Source organism: Salvelinus namaycush, chromosome 18 (assembly GCF_016432855.1).
Source record: "Salvelinus namaycush isolate Seneca chromosome 18, SaNama_1.0, whole genome shotgun sequence".
NCBI classification, from domain to species: Eukaryota; Metazoa; Chordata; class Actinopteri; order Salmoniformes; family Salmonidae; genus Salvelinus; species Salvelinus namaycush.
In genome coordinates, this window is record NC_052324.1 from 29,415,214 (window position 1) to 29,433,017 (window position 17,804).

General features: G+C 45.4%; 1 protein-coding gene across 1 annotated transcript in view; it reads right to left on the bottom strand.

Moving 5' to 3' along the window:
* Positions 1–17,804, bottom strand: part of LOC120063338 (single-stranded DNA-binding protein 2) — a 115,913-nt gene that overhangs the window by 54,578 nt on the left and 43,531 nt on the right. The window contains exons 3-4 of the mRNA XM_039013663.1: positions 8,555–8,616; positions 8,061–8,145 (exon numbers count right to left, since the gene is read on the bottom strand). Of these exons, the coding sequence (XP_038869591.1) occupies positions 8,061–8,145; positions 8,555–8,616 (147 nt within the window). The remainder of the gene's footprint in view (positions 1–8,060; positions 8,146–8,554; positions 8,617–17,804) is intronic.

Below are 17,804 nucleotides of genomic sequence, written 5' to 3' on the forward strand. Positions count from 1 at the left end.
TCTGTCAGATGGCCCCACTATATGGACTAGGACTGGGACACGGGTGAGATATGGCTGTGTGACACCACCACAACCTCTGGGCTTACTTTGGGCCACAGAGACAACGTGCCACTGACACCCCCCATGCCAACAGGGACGCCCCTTCCGGATACCTCTGTCCCTGCCCTCACCCCACCTCTTCCCTTGTCCTCCACCCTGCCCTCCTTCTCACCCCAGCCCACCTCTTCCCTTGTCCTCCACCCTGCCCTCCTTCTCACCCCAGCCCACCTCTGCCCTGTCTTTCACCCTGCCCTCCCTCTCACCCCAGCCCACCTCTGCCCTGTCTTTCACCCTGCCCTCCCTCTCACCCCAGCCCAGCTCTGCCCTGTCTTTCACCCTGCCCTCCCTCTCACCCCAGCCCACCTCTGCCCTGTCTTTCACCCTGCCCTCTGTCTCACCCCAGCCCACCTCTGCCCTGTCTTTCACCCTGCCCTCCCTCTCACCCCAGCCCACCTCTGCCGTCTTTCACCCTGCCCTCCGTCTCACCCCAGTCCACCTCTGCCCTGTCTTTCACCCTGCCCTCCCTCTCACCCCAGTCCACCTCTGCCCTGTCTTTCACCCTGCCCTCCCTCTCACCCCAGTCCACCTCTGACCTGTCTTTCACCCTGCCCTCCCTCTCACCCCAGTCCACCTCTGCCCTGTCTTTCACCCTGCCCTCCCTCTCACCCCAACCCGCTCCTGAGCTTCTGAACACACACGCCTCCCCGACATGTCCAAACACACATGTGACATGACCCAGCATGACATGGCAGCGTAAAATACACTCCTGGAGACTACTAGACTTCAGGCATGATAGTGAAACAGACCACAGAGGGAGAGGGAGAGAGGAGGGAGAAAGGGAGAAGAGAGAGTGAGAGGAGTGAAAGAGAGAGAGGAGATAAAGTGTTAGGAAAAGAGGGAGAGTGAGAGAGGGAGAAATTAGGGAAACTATAAGGAAGAGAGGGAGAGAGAGAGAGAGTGTGAGAGAGAGCAAGAGAGAGCGCAAGAGAGCGCGAGAGAGCGAGAGCGCGAGAGAGAGCGAGAGAGAACGAGGGAGAGTGAGGGGGAGGGGAGATAGAGGTTGTGGTTTATCTGAAGACGCAGCTTAACAGTGTCTGTCTGTTGAGAGGGTGAAAGGCAGAACGAGAGAAAACAATACATGAGCAGAGTTGATTAGTTACTGGAGGGAGAAGTTAGTGTTTAACATTATATGAAATTCATAAAGTAGTAGACAGTGGTAAACAAATCAGGTCTTCAGGTAACATCTCTGCTATGGTCTGTGAACTACTCTCAACGTTAGCATGACAATCACATTCTCATTTACATTTTTACTAAACTAGTAAAAACAGCTCCATATCTGCTCGCATGCAAACTCCCTCTGTCTACTTCTCTCTCTCTCCATCGCTCCCTCTTCTCTCTCTTTCTCTCCCTTTTCCCTCTCTCTTCACATCTCCATGGCGATGATGCTGCTATGAGTCACCCCCACACTGCTCCTCAGTTTGGTTTAAAAACAGGAGAATATGGGAGTGGAGAAGGGCTCTGTTGCCCTGGAAACAGACTGGGGGTCCCTCCGACCCCACACTCCACCACCCCCTCCACCCCCACTGGTCCAACGTACTCTGAGCCAGGAGATCCAAGAAAGTCTGTCCCTATAATGTGTTTATGTGATATACATATACAAAACATTAACACACAAGCACACATTTATCCTGTACCGGAAAAATAGATGAAAAATCACTCTCTTCAATGCTGACAGGCAATCATGGAAGACAATTAAATGTTTACAAACAGAACATCTTTAGATGTATGTATACCGTATACACAGTATGTGGTGTGTGTGTATGCAGTGTGTATGTGAAAGGTGTGAGTATATATACGTATGTTTGCTCTTTCTAAGTACATTGTGTCCTGGAAAGTACCCTGTGATGTCATGATGGGAGAATGTAATGAGGTGATGAGGTCATCAAAGCCACAGAAATGCACTCTGGTAGGCTTGTACTAACAGGCAGGTAAACAGCCAGCTTTAGGGCCAAAGGGGACCACACACACACAAACATATGCTCATGCGCACGCACGCCCACAGTCATTGTGTGAGTGTGTGTGTGTGTGTGTGTGTGTGTGTGTGTGTGTGTGTGTGTGTGTGTGTGTGTGTGTGTGTGTGTGTGTGTGTGTGTGTGTGTGTGTGTGTGTGTGTGTGTGTGTGGAGGACAGGGTCATATCAGGACTATGGTGTTTTCAGTTAAACAGAGCAGACCAAACCCTTGTGTTCAGCTACCACACCCTACTGTCCCTGGATCCCTGCCAGAGGCCAAAAAACATACCTGCCTATGTGTGTGTGTGTGTGTGTGTGTGTCTGTGTTTGTGTCTGTGTTTGTGTGTGTGTGGGGGGGGGGGGGGGGGTGAGTAGAGAGAAAGGGGGATAGAGGTATGGAGTTGATTGAATATGCATGTGTGTATGTACGTGTCTGAGCATGAGTGAATGAGTGTGTATGTACAGTTGAAGTCGGAAGTTTACATACACTTAGGTTGGAGTCATTAAAACTAGTTTTTCAACTACTCCACAAATTTCTATAAACTATAGTTTTGGCAAGTCGGTTGGGACATCTACTTTGTGCATGACACAAGTCATTTTTCCAACAATTGTTCACAGACAGATTATTTCACTTATAATTCACTGTATCACAATTCCAGTGGGTCAACATTTTACATACATTTTATATACATTTGACTGTGCCTTTAAACAGCTTGGAAAATTCCAGAAAATGATGTCATGGCTTTAGAAGCTTCTGATAGGCTAATTGATGTACCTGTGGATGTATTTTAAGGCCTACCTTCAAACTCTGTGCCTCTTTGCTTGACATCATGGGAAAATCAAAAGAAATCAGCCAAGACCTCAGAATTTGTTTTAGACCTCCACAAGTCTGGGTCATCCTTGGGAGCAATTTCCAAACGCCTGAAGGTATCACGTTCATCTGTACAAACAATAGTACGCAAGTATAAACACCATGGGACTATGCAGCTGTCATACCGCTCAGGAAGGAGACGCATTCTGTCTCCTAGAGATGAATGTACTTTGGTGCGAAAAGTGCAAATCAATCCCAGAACAACATCAAAGGACCTTGTGAAGATGCTGGAGGAAACAGGTACAAATGTATCTATATCCACAGTAAAACGAGTCCTATAGTGGGGCAAAAAAGTATTTAGTCAGCCACCAATTGTGCAAGTTCTCCCACTTAAAAAGATGAGAGAGGCCTGTAATTTTCATCATAGGTACACTTCAACTATGACAGACAAAATTAGGGAAAAAAATCCAGAAAATCACATTGTAGGATTTTTAATGAATTTATTTGCAAATTATGGTGGAAAATAAGTATTTAGTCACCTACAAACAAGCAAGATTTCTGGCTCTCACAGACCTGTAACTTCTTCTTTAAGAGGCTCCTCTGTCCTCCACTCGTTACCTGTATTAATGGCACCTGTTTGAACTTGTTATCAGTATAAAAGACACCTGTCCACAACCTCAAACAGTCACACTCCAAACTCCACTATGGCCAAGACCAAAGAGCTGTCAAAGGACACCAGAAACAAATTGTAGACCTGCACCAGGCTGGGAAGACTGAATCTGCAATAGGTAAGCAGCTTGGTTTGAAGAAATCAACTGTGGGAGCAATTATTAGGAAATGGAAGACATACAAGACCACTGATAATCTCCATCGATCTGGGGCTCCACGCAAGATCTCACCCCGTGGGGTCAAAATGATCACAAGAACGGTGAGCAAAAATCCCAGAACCACACGGGGGGACCTAGTGAATGACCTGCAGAGCTGGGACCAAAGTAACAAAGCCTACCATCAGTAACACACTACGCCGCCAGGGACTCAAATCCTGCAGTGCCAGACGTGTCCCCCTGCTTAAGCCAGTACATGTCCAGGCCCGTCTGAAGTTTGCTAGAGAGTATTTGGATGATCCAGAAGAAGATTGGGAGAATGTCATATGGTCAGATGAAACCAAAATATAACTTTTTGGTAAAAACTCACCTCGTCGTGTTTGGAGGACAAAGAATGCTGAGTTGCATCCAAATAACACCATACCTACTGTGAAGCATGGTGGTGGAAACATCATGCTTTGGGGCTGTTTTTCTGCAAAGGGACCAGGACGACTGATCCGTGTAAAGGAAAGAATGAATGGGGCCATGTATCGTGAGATTTTGAGTGAAAACCTCCTTCCATCAGCAAGGGCATTGAAGATGAAACGTGGCTGGGTCTTTCAGCATGACAATGATCCCAAACACACCGCCCGGGCAACGAAGGAGTGGTTGACTCCAATGCTTCCCACAGTTGTGGGAAACTGTTGAGAGTGAAACACCCAGCAGCGTTGCAGTTCTTGACACAAACCGGTGCCTGGCACCTACTACCATACCCTGTTTAAAGGCACTTAAATCTGTTGTCTTGCCCCATTCACCCTCTGAATGGCACACATACACAATCCATGTCTCAAGGCTCAAAAATCCTTATTTAACCCGTCTCCTCCCCTTCATCTACACTGATTGAAGTGGATTTAACAAGTGACATCAATAAGGGATCATAGCTTTCACCTGGATTCACCTGGTCAGTCTATGTCATGGAAAGAGCAGGTGTTCCTAATGTTTTGTACACTCAGTGTACATCCTCACTACCGTAGAGACACACACACACACACACACACACACACACACACACACACACACACACACACACACACACACACACACACCCTTTGTAAAATGTGGAATTCTTTAATAAGAAACCAGAGTGTTTAAATGTCTGTTTTTTTATATTAGATTTGTTAACATGCTTGAGTTGCTTTCATAGGTCTTACAAGTAATTTCATGCTGGCATGACTCTTTCCATCCTGATTAATTTGCTCGTGTTTGTGTTTAACTCCATGTGATCACAAATAAATGAGAGAGTGTGATATCAAGAAGGCAGAACAAGAACAGACCGTTGTCTCAAAAAGGTAGGGGGATTAACATGATAAGAAATGGATATAAATCAGCTAGATGAGTAGTGCCTTGTGAAGACGTTACCACATGATAGTGAGAGCCATCCCTCTTCTTTGCTACCTTCCAACCTCTCATAACAGCGTCAGGAACAATCTCATTGACCTGCATGGATCGAAGTCTTAGACAGAAAATAATATTCTGTGACTTAGTTTCTAATTGGTCAATTTGCAAGAGAAAATAATGTAAACATAGCTTGTTTTGATGATTCCACTTCCCTCCTCAAATGGAATTTGCTCATTTAGCATGGAGAAAGCAATTGAAAAAGCACTTAGCAGAACTGTAAACGCTGTTTCCCTGGCTGAAGATGGAAATCAATACAGCAGGACTCTTCACTTCATTCATCACTCTTTTCATCCCTCACTTTCCCCTGGTGTTCCTGGAATACTGGCTCAAGTCAGACACATAATGTTTATACATAAACGCGCACACGCAATCACACGCGCACGCACACAACCACACACGCGCACGCAACCACACACACAAGCACATGCACGCAAGCTCACATGCAAATATACACACACAGACACCCAGACACCCATCCACATCGCTCAGGCCAAACGCCACGCCCACTAATGTTTCTTCTCCACGATGTGTCTGGATTTGATCTCCTCCCCGACCACTTCTCGAATGCAAACACATTCAAACCGTTCTGATTGGCTCCAGAAAACGATGGGTTGGGCAAGAGGCTGAACACACGTGGGTAAAGCGGTGTTTTGGAAATAGTAATTGGCTTTGATACTGATTGGTTAGAGACGATCCAATCGCTGATGACTTGTTTTGTACAACAACCCTCACTTTGAAGTCAGCAGAAAGGCCTACGATGGTAGTCTCACACTGAATGTATGTATTGATAGATAGAGCAGGGGAATTACATTCAGTATGAGTCGACAGGCAACCATGGAATGAGCAGAGCAAACTCCTGAACAGTAATTAGCCATCTGAAAATAATTATCACCAATATGTCTGATTACATCTTCATTAGACTCAAGTCACACAATTGAAACAAAAGACGATCTCCATCAAATCAAGGTATTCTACTTTTTCAATACGGCCAATCATAATGTTCTCTTCATCTCTGTTAATTGAGCTATGTAAAGCAGCTACAGTATCTGTGTGGTGGATTGGTTCTGATTGGATCTTACAACCACCACAGCATTACTACAGTTAATTGAAAGTGACCTTGGCTAATTAAAGCTCACAGATTACATCCAGGAGAAGAACATGGAAGAATTCTGTTCATTCTGTGCCATTTATTTTGCCCACCATATTAAGATGCATTTTACAGAGTAATAGAAGAAGCTGAAAATATGGAATTTTCTAAACATGAATTGTTGCCAGTAACTGTGTTGCTCTCTATTAAGTAGTTAGACTGTGAGTGGTGTTGTTACCAGTACGATTTAAAAGAGGCAGGATGAACAGGGACTAAGCAAGGTGAGACTCCTTCCATTCCTTCCTTTCTCTGTGCCTCTGATTCACGCTGCCTCTGTCCAGCCTCCACCTCTCCATCTCCCTCTTTCGTTCTCTCTCTCCCTCTCTCCCTTTCCATCCTCCTCTCTCCTACTCCTTCTCCCCCCCCTCTCTTTCCAGTTCCATCCCCCACTCTCCGACTCCCACCTCGTTCTCTCTCCCCCTCCCTTTCCATTCCTCACCCACCCACCCCGGCCCCTCTCTGTCTCAGGGCTCAGAGGTTGGGCCGCCCTCCAGCTCCTTTCCCCAGAGCCAGGATGACATCATCATAGCGCTGCTGCCTCATTCCCCAGGAGCCTATTCATCACACACATCATCATCACCAGCATCAGCAGCATCATCTGACTTCACCCGCACTGCACCTCACACACACACGCACACGCATGCAAGCACACACATCTCTCTTCTACACACTCCACCTCACACCTTGTGCACCGTTCCCCCACCTCCCTCCCTCCAACTACCATTCTCTCTCCTTTCTCTCCCCCCTCTGCAATTCCTAAACCCAAAGTGAGAGGGGGTATGTGGGGGGTGTGAGAGAGAGAGAGAGAGACAGAGACAGAGACAGACAGAAGAGAACCCTGCTGGGGTAAGCAGAAAGCTACAACCTGTGCACTCCCAACAATGCGTCTCAATAAGCCACGCCACACAAAATCTGATGAGTCAGGCTGGCTACAGAGAGAGAACAACAACATCAAAAAGCAGGAGACCCCTCCGACTCCAGTGAGAGAGAGAGAGAGAGAGAGAGACAAAGGAGGTGTTCAGACAGAGCTCAGGCTCTGGATATGCTTACATGACTTTCCCTGTTACTGTTACTGGACAGCACTTACCTGAACACATCACATCACATAGTAAACACAGAACATATCATCACAATATTTCCATCATGTTCATCTTCAACATCCAGCCGCTCAACTCCTATCCAGTGTATATCTATTTAAAAACACTGGCAGAACTGGTTGGCACCTGTGTGGGGCAGTAGTAGGCACCAGTGTGGGGCAGTAGTAGGCACCAGTGTGGGGCAGCAGTAAGCACCAGTGTGGGGCAGGAGTAGGCACCAGTGTGGGGCAGCAGTAGGCACCAGTGTGGGGCAGCAGTAGGCACCAGTGTGGGGCAGCAGTAGGCACCAGTGTGGGGCAGCAGTAAGCACCAGTGTGGGGCAGGAGTAGGCACCAGTGTGGGGCAGCAGTAGGCACCAGTGTGGGGCAGCAGTAGGCACCAGTGTGGGGCAGCAGTAGGCACCAGTGTGGGGCAGCAGTAGGCACCAGTGTGGGGCAGCAGTAGGCACCAGTGTGGGGCAGGAGTAGGCACCAGTGTGGGGCAGGAGTAGGCACCAGTGTGGGGCAGGAGTAGGCACCAGTGTGGGGCAGCAGTAGGCACCAGTGTGGGGCAGCAGTAGGCACCAGTGTGGGGCAGCAGTAGGCACCAGTGTGGGGCAGGAGTAGGCACCAGTGTGGGGCAGCAGTAGGCACCAGTGTGGGGCAGCAGTGCTTGTGGTTGTGGACGGGGTGAGGTAATGTTGATGGTGACTCACGTAGTCATGGAAGGCCTTGGCCTCACTAGAATGTTCACATGTCTCTCTCCTCTCCGGGGCCGCGCAGTACAGGTCCCAGAACACACTGTAGCACAGGGAGGGCGGGGAGGTTATATACACAGAAGTGCAAAAAACACACAAAAATAACATTATCTTTATCATTATTAATGTTATCATCCTGATTTTTCCAGAATGTTACCAGGACCCGTATTCACAGAGGATCTCAGAGTAGGAGTAGGATGGACAAGGTCCCCCTGTCCAACAAGGCAGCCCCCCGAAACCTCTCTGAATCAGACTGACTAGGCATCCCACCTTTCCCTCTCATTAACATCTAAAAAGGAAAACTGAATTTCTTTTAATACAGGCCCAGCTAAGTCGATTGATAGGTCATTGTCATTTACAGCAAGTCATTGACAACACGTTGTAATAGAGAGGAGGATGAAGATAAATGAGAGTGTGAGGGAATGGAGTGGAAGACGTAGTACTGTACTCACCACCACCAAGAGTGGAGGAATCCTGGGGGCTCTCCTAATGTGATGTTCTTCTCCCATCGGATCTACCAGAGAAACAGAAAGACAGAGAGGTTTCAGATAAGGTGTATAAAGTGTAGGTGTAGACTCCATTGTACTGTAATATTCATGACATGAAACTAAAGTCTACAAGTATTTTGAGAGTATGTGGGAATTCACATACACATCATTATATACAGTGAGCTCCAAAAGTATTTGGGAGAGTGACATATTTTCTGTTGTTTTGGCTCTGTATTCCAGCACTTTGGATTTAAAATTATACAATGACAATGAGGTTAAAGTGCAGACTGTCGTCTTTCATTAGAGGGTATTTTCATCCACATCGGGTGAACCATTTAGAAATTACAGCACTGTTTGTACATCGTCCCCTCATTTCAGGGTACCAAAAGAATTGGGACAAATTCACTTATATGTGTTTCAAAGTAGTCAAAAGTTTAGTATTTGGTCCCATATTCCTAGAACGCAATGATTACATCAAGCTTGTGACTCTAAATTTGCTATTTGTTTTGGTTGTGTTTCAGATTATTTTATTTTGTGTTTCAGATTATTTAGGAAAATAATGTATTGTGTCATTTTGGAGTCACTTTAATTGTAAATAAGAATAGAATGTTTCTAAAAACTTCTACATTAATGTGGATAGTCCCAATATTATGGATAATCCTGAATGAATTGTTAATAATGATGACGCACAAATATCATACCTCCAAGACATCCAAACCTCTCATCGTTACAATAACAGGGGAGGTTAGTATACCTCCAAGACATGCTAACCTCTTACCGTTACAATAACAGGGGAGCTTAGTATACCTCCAAGACATGCTAACCTCTTACCGTTACAATAACAGGGGAGGTTAGTATACCTCCAAGACATGCTAACCTCTTACCTTTACAAAAACAGGGGAGGTTAGTATACCTCCAAGACATGCTAACCTCTTACCATTACAATAACAGGGGAGGTTAGTATACCTCCAAGACATGCTAACCTCTCACCGTTACAATAACAGGGGAGGTTAGTATACCTCCAAGACATGCTAACCTCTCACCATTACAATAACAGGGGAGGTTAGTATACCTCCAAGACATGCTAACCTCTCACCATTACAATAACAGGGGAGGTTTGTATACCTCCAAGACATGCTAACCTCTTACCATTACAATAACAGGGGAGGTTAGTATACCTCCAAGACATGCTAACCTCTCACCATTACAATAACAGGGGAGGTTAGTATACCTCCAAGACATGCTAACCTCTTACCGTTACAATAACAGGGGAGGTTAGTATACCTCCAAGACATGCTAACCTCTTACCGTTACAATAACAGGGGAGGTTAGTATACCTCCAAGACATGCTAACCTCTTACCATTACAATAACAGGGGAGGTTAGTATACCTCCAAGACATGCTAACCTCTCACCATTACAATAACAGGGGAGGTTAGTATACCTCCAAGACATGCTAACCTCTTACCGTTACAATAACAGGGGAGGTTAGTATACCTCCAAGACATGCTAACCTCTTACCGTTACAATAACAGGGGAGGTTAGTATACCTCCAAGACATGCTAACCTCTTACCGTTACAATAACAGGGGAGCTTAGTATACCTCCAAGACATGCTAACCTCTTACCGTTACAATAACAGGGGAGGTTAGTATACCTCCAAGACATGCTAACCTCTTACCTTTACAAAAACAGGGGAGGTTAGTATACCTCCAAGACATGCTAACCTCTCACCGTTACAATAACAGGGGAGGTTAGTATACCTCCAAGACATGCTAACCTCTCACCATTACAATAACAGGGGAGGTTAGTATACCTCCAAGACATGCTAACCTCTCACCATTACAATAACAGGGGAGGTTTGTATACCTCCAAGACATGCTAACCTCTTACCATTACAATAACAGGGGAGGTTAGTATACCTCCAAGACATGCTAACCTCTCACCATTACAATAACAGGGGAGGTTAGTATACCTCCAAGACATGCTAACCTCTCACAGTTACAATAACAGGGGAGGTTAGTATACCTCCAAGACATGCTAACCTCTCACCGTTGCAATAACAGGGGAGGTTAGTATACCTCCAAGACATGCTAACCTCTCACCGTTACAATAACAGGGGAGGTTAGTATACCTCCAAGACATGCTAACCTCTCACCGTTACAATAACAGGGGAGGTTAGTATACCTCCAAGACATGCTAACCTCTCACCGTTACAATAACAGGGGAGGTTAGTATACCTCCAAGACATGCTAACCTCTCACCATTACAATAACAGGGGAGGTTAGTATACCTCCAAGACATGCTAACCTCTTACCATTACAATAACAGGGGAGATTAGTATACCTCCAAGACATGCTAACCTCTTACCATTACAATAACAGGGGAGGTTAGCATTAGAGGGGATTTATTAAATCAAATGTTATTTGTCCATGCGCCGAATACAACAGGTGTAGACCTTACCGTGAAATGCTTACTGACAAGCCCTTAACCAACAATGCAGTTTAACAAATATTTAGTTTAGAAAATATTTACTAAATAAACTAAAGTAAAAAAATAAAAATTTAAAGTAACACAATAAAAATATTACATTTTTTATTTCACCTTTATTTAAATCTGTGAATAACATATTTTATCAATGTTTATTATGAGTATTTCTGTGATTTGATGTGGGATGTTTTGGAGGCAAAGCCAAATGTAAACTGAGGTTTTTGGATATAAATATGAACTTGATCGGACAAAACATACATGTATTGTGTAACATGTTGTCCCGGGAGTGTCATCTGATGAAGAATATCAAAGGTTAGTGATTCATTTTATCAATATTTCTGCTTTTGTGACACCTCTCTTTGGTTGGAAAATCGCTGTATGCTTTCTGTGACTAGTTGCTGACCTAACATAATGATATGTTCTGCTTTGCCGAAAAGCTTTTTTGAAATCGGACACTGTGGTTGGATTAATGAGAATTTTATCGTTAAAATGGTGTCTAATACTTGTATGTTTGAGAAAATTGAATTATGAGATTTCTGTTGATTGAATTTCCGCTAGCGGAACCCCAGTCCTAGACAGGTTAACCAGGTAGGCCAGTTTAGGTAGGCCATTTACAACTGTGACCTGGCCAAGATTATAATGGCACAAGGCGAGACCCAGATGCAGATGATTAGAGTCCAAGATGCTTATTAACAATCCAAAAGAGGTAGGCAAGAGAATGGTCGTGGACAGGCAAAAGGTCAAAACAAGTTCAGAGTTCCAGAATGGCAGGCAGGCTCGAGGTCAGGGCAGACAGAATGGTCAGGCAGGAGGGAATGGAGTCCAGAAAAACAGACAAAGGTCAAAACCGGGAGGACTAGTAAAAGAGAATAGAAATGTAGGAGCACGGGAAAAAACACGCTGGTTGACTTGAACATACAAGACGAACTGGCACAAAGAGACAGGAAACACAGGGATAAATACACCAGGGAAAATAAGTGACACCTGGAGGGGGTGGAGACAATCACAAGGACAGGTGAAACAGATCAGGACGTGAAAAAGATAAAGCAAAGCAGTGCGACAAAAACAACACAGAGTTACACATGGGATAAACAAACATAACACAATAGAAAAGGTATATGTACAGTGTGTGCAAATGTAGTAAGATTAGGGAGGTAAGGCAATAAATAGGCCATAGAGGCGAAATAATTACAATTTAGCATTAACACTGGAGTGATAGATGTGCAGATGATGATGTGCAAGTAGAAATACTGGGGTGCAAAATAGCAACAACAAAAAAAACGATATGGGGATGAGGTACAGTGATCGGTAAGCTGCTCTGACAGCTGATGCTTAACGTTAGAGAGGGAGAAATAAGTCTCCAGCTGTCAGTGATTTTTAAATAAATAAAGATAATGAGGCTATATACAGGGGGTACCGGTACCGGGTCAATGTGTAGGGGTACATGTTAGTGGAGGTCATTTGTACATGTAGGAAAGGGTAAGTGACTATGCATGGATAATAAACAGCGAGTAGCAGCAGTGTAAAAACAAAGGGGGGGAGTGGTGTCAATGCAAACAGTCCGGGTGGCCATTTGATTAATTGTTCAGCAGTCTTATGGCTTGGGGGTAGAAGCTGTTAAGGAGCCTTTTGAACCTAGACTTGGAGCTCTGGTAAAGCTTGCCGTGCGGTAGCAGAGAAAACAGTCCATGACTTGGGTGACTGGAGTCTTTGACAATTTGTTGGGCCTTCCTCTGACACCGCCTAGTATATAGGTCCTGGATGGCAGGAAGCTCTAGATCTCCCGGGTGGCGCAGTGGTCTAGGGCACTGCCTCGCAGTGCTAGCTGCGCCACCAGAGTCTCTGGGTTCGCGCCCAGGCTGGGCTGGGTTCGCGCCCAGGCTCTGTCGCAGCCGGCCGCAACCGGGAGGTCCGTGGGGCGACGCACAATTGGCATAGCGTCGTCCGGGTTAGGGAGGGTTTGGCCGGTAGGGATATCCTTGTCTCAGTATGTCAAATGTAATAAAAATGTATGCACTCTACTGTAAGTCGCTCTGGATAAGAGCGTCTGCTAAATGACTAAAATGTAAATGTAAGCTTGGCCCCAGTGATGTACTGAGCCGTACTCACTACCCTCTGTAGCACCTTTCGGTCGGATGCCGAGCAGTTGCCATACCAGGCGGTGATGCAACTGGTCAGGATGCTCTCAATGGTGCAGCTGTATAACTTTGAGGATCTAGGGACCCATGCCAAATATTTTCAGTCTCCTGAGGGGGAGAAGGCATTGTCGTGCCCTCTTCATGACTTTCTTGGTGTGTTTGGAACATGATAGTTTGTTGGTGATGTGGACACTAAGGAACTTGAAACTCTCGACCCGCTTCACTACAACCACGTTGATGTGAATGGGGGCGTGTTCAACCCTCCTTTTCCTGTAGTCCACGATCAGCTCCTTTGTCTTGCTCACGTTGAGGGAAAGGCTGTTATCATGGAACCACACTGCCAGGTCTCTGACGTCCTCCCTAAAGGCTGTCTCAACGTTGTTGGTGATCAGGCCTACCACCGTTGTGTCATCATTTAAACATTTAAAAAATGTAAAGGGGGTAGATCAGGTTTAATATTGCAGATAGATTGTAGCATCCATCAATGTAATTGTCTGCATCGCTTCCAATCCCCCATATACATTTTTTTCAAATATACAGTGGGGAGAACAAGTATTTCAAACACTGCCAATTTTGCAGGTTTTCCTACTTACAAAGCATGTAGAGGTCTGTAATTTTTATCATAGGTACACTTCAACTGTGAGACGGAATCTAAAACAAAAATCCAGAAAATCACATTGTATGATTTTTAAGTAATTAATTAGCATTTTATTGCATGACATAAGTATTTGATACATCAGAAAAGCAGAACTTAATATTTGGTACAGAAACCTTTGTTTGCAATTACAGAGATCATACGTTTCCTGTAGTTCTTGACCAGGTTTGCACACACTGCAGCAGGGATTTTGGCCCACTCCTCCATACAGACCTTCTCCAGATCCTTCAGGTTTCGGGGCTGTCGCTGGGCAATACGGACTTTCAGCTCCCTCCAAAGATGTTCTACTGGGTTCAGGTCTGGAGACTGGCTAGGCCACTCCAGGACCTTGAGATGCTTCTTACGGAGCCACTCCTTAGTTGCCTTGGCTGTGTGTCGTTGTCATGCTGGAAGACCCAGCCACGACCCATCTTCAATGCTCTTACTGAGGGAAGGAGGTTGTTGGCCAAGATCTCGCGATACATGGCCCCATCCATCCTCCCCTCAATACGGTGCAGTCGTCCTGTCCCCTTTGCAGAAAAGCATCCCCAAAGAATGATGTTTCCACCTCCATGCTTCACGGTTGGGATGGTGTTCTTGGGGTTGTACTCATCCTTCTTCTTCCTCTAAACACGGCGAGTGGACTTTAGACCAAAAAGCTCTATTTTTGTCTCATCAGACCACATGACCTTCTCCCATTCCTCCTCTGGATAATCCAGATGGTCATTGGCAAACTTCAGACGGGCCTGGACATGCGCTGGCTTGAGCAGGGGGACCTTGCGTGCGCTGCAGGATTTTAATCCATGACGGCGTAGTGTGTTACTAATGGTTTTCTTTGAGACTGTGGTCCCAGCTCTCTTCAGGTCATTGACCAGGTCCTGCCGTGTAGTTCTGGGCTGATCCCTCACCTTCCTCATGATCATTGATGCCCCACGAGGTGAGATCTTGCATGGAGCGCCAGACCGAGGGTGATTGACCATCATCTTCAACTTCTTCCATTTTCGAATAATTGCGCCAACAGTTGTTGCCTTCTCACCAAGCTGCTTGCCTATTGTCCTGTAGCCCATCCCAGCCTTGTCCAGGTCTACAATTTTATCCCTGATGTCCTTACACAGTTCTTTGGTCTTGGCCATAGAGAGGTTGGAGTCTGTTTGATTGAGTGTGTGGACAGGTGTCTTTTATACAGGTAACGAGTTCAAACAGGTGCAGTTAATACAGGTAATGAGTGGAGAACAGGAGGGCTTCTTAAAGAAAAACTAACAGGTCTGTGAGAGCCGGAATTCTTACTGGTTGGTAGGTGATCAAATACTTATGTCATGCAATAAAATGCAAATTAATTACTTAAAAATCATACAATGTGATTTTCTGGATTTTTGTTTTAGATTCCGTCTCTCACAGTTGAAGTGTACCTATGATACAAATTACAGACCTCTACATGCTTTGTAAGTAGGAAAACCTGCAAAATTGGCAGTGTATCAAATACTTGTTCTCCCCACTGTATATACAGTTGAAGTCAGAGGTTTACACCTTAGCCAAATACATTAAACTCAGTTTTTCACAATTCCTGACATTTAATCCTAGTAAAAATTCCCTGTCTTAGGTCAGTTAGGATGACCACTTTATTTTAAGAATGTGAAATGCCAGAATAATAGTAGAGAGAATTATTTATTTCAGCTTTTATTTCATTCATCACATTCCCAGTGGGTCAGAAGTTTACATGCACTCAATTAGTATTTGGTAGCATTGCTTTTAAATAGTTTAACTTGGGGGAAACGTTTCGGGTAGCCTTCCACAAGCTTCCCACAATAAGTTGGGTGACTTTTGGCCCAATCCTCCTGACAGAGCTGGTGTAACTGAGTCAGGTTTGTAGGCCTCCTTGCTCGCACACACTTTTTCAGTTCTGCACACAAATTTTCTATATGATTGAAGTCAGGGCTTTGTGATGCCACTCTAATACCTTGACTTTTTTGTCCTTAAGCCATTTTGTCACAACTTTGAAAGTATGCTTGGGGTCAATGTCCATTTGGAAGACCCATTTGCGACCAAGCTTTAACTTCCTGACTGATGTCTTCAGATGTTGCTTCAATATATCCACATAATTTTCTTACCTCATGATGTCATCTATTTTGTGAAGCGCACCAGACCCTCCTGCAGCAAAGCACCCTCACAACATGATGCTGCCACCGCCGTGCTTCACGGTTGGGATGGTGTTCTTCGGCTTGCAAGCCTCCTCCTTTTTCCTCCAAACATAATGATGGTCATTATGGCCAAACAGTTCTATTTTTGTGTCATCAGACCAGAGGACATTTCTCCAAAAAGTACGATCTTTGTCCCCATGTGCAGTTGCAAACCGTAGTCTGGCTTTTTTATGGCGGTTTTGGAGCAGTGGCTTCTTCCTTGCTGAGCGGCCTTTCAGCTTATGTTGATATGGGACTCGTTTCTGTGGATATAGATACTTTTGTACCCATTTCCTCCAGCAACTTCACAAGGTCCTTTGCTGTTGTTCTGGGATTGATTTGCACTTCTCGCATCAAAGTATGTTCATCTCTAAGAGACAGAACGCGTCTCCTTCCTGAGCGGTGTGACGCCTGCGTGTTTCCATGGTGTTTACACTTGCGTACTATTGTTTGTACAGATGAATGTGGTACCTTCAGGTGTTTGTAAATTGCTCCCAAAGATGAACCAGACTGCTGGAGGTCTCCAATTTTTTTTCTGAGGTCTTGGCTGATTTCTTTTGGATTTTTCCATGATGTCAAGCAAAGAGGCACTGAGTTTGAAGGTAGGCCTTGAAATACATCCACAGGTACACCTCCAATTGACTAAAATTATGTTAATTAGCCTATCAGAAGCTTATAAAGCCATGACGTCATTTTCTGGAATTTGACAAGCTGTTTAAAGGCACAGTCAACGTAGTGTATGTAAATTTCTGACCCACTGGAATTGTGATACAGTGAATTATAAGTGAAATAATCTGTCTGTGAACAATTGTTGGAAAAATTACTTGTGTCATGCACAAAGGAGATGTCCTAACTGACTTGCCAAAACTATAGTTTGTTTACAAGAAATTTGTGGAGTGGTTGAAAAACGAGTTTTAATGACTCCAACCTAAGTGTATGTAAACTTCCGACTTCAACTGTACATATTGATGGATTCGGTGTTCTAACTCCTAAACTTGAAATAGGGTTAATTATCAGGTATTTTATTGAAATATTGAGTGCTATAGTTTAGAGGGTCTACACCAGAAGTTAATGGTTATCTGTAGGAGAAAGGTACAGTATATGGTGTGTGCAATTAAGCTTGGAATGTACTGAGTGTAGGGAAAACAATCATATGTGGCAGGCATTGATAAGGGGAGAGAGTCATGGATTAGTGATGAAGGGGGTCGAGGTCAGGTCAGATCATGTTAAGGGAGAAGGAACAGATTATTGCCCGTATCACTTAGTTTCCTGCCTAGCAATGAAGATACAATGTTTAGCGAGGAGGAGACTCCACCCAAAGTGAAGGAACCGGACCGTGAATCGTCGCCGGGGACTCCGGACCGTAGATCGTCGCCGGGGACTCCGGACCGTAGATCGTCGCCGGGGACTCCGGACCGTGGATCGTCGCCGGAGGCTCCAGACTGGGAACCCTCGCAGGAGGCTCCGGACTGGGAACCCTCGCAGGAGGCTCTGGACTGCAGACCGTCGCTGGAGGCTCTGGACTACCGTCCATCGCTGGAGGCTCTGGACTACCGTCCATCGCTGGAGGCTCTGGACTACCGTCCATCGCTGGAGGCTCTGGACTACCGTCCATCGCTGGAGGCTCTGGACTACCGTCCATCGCTGGAGGCTCTGGACTACCGTCCATCGCTGGAGGCTCTGGACTGCAGACCGTTGCTGGAGGCTCTGGACTGCAGACCGTGGATGGAGGCTCTGGACTGCAGACCGTGGATGGAGGCTCTGGACTGCAGACCGT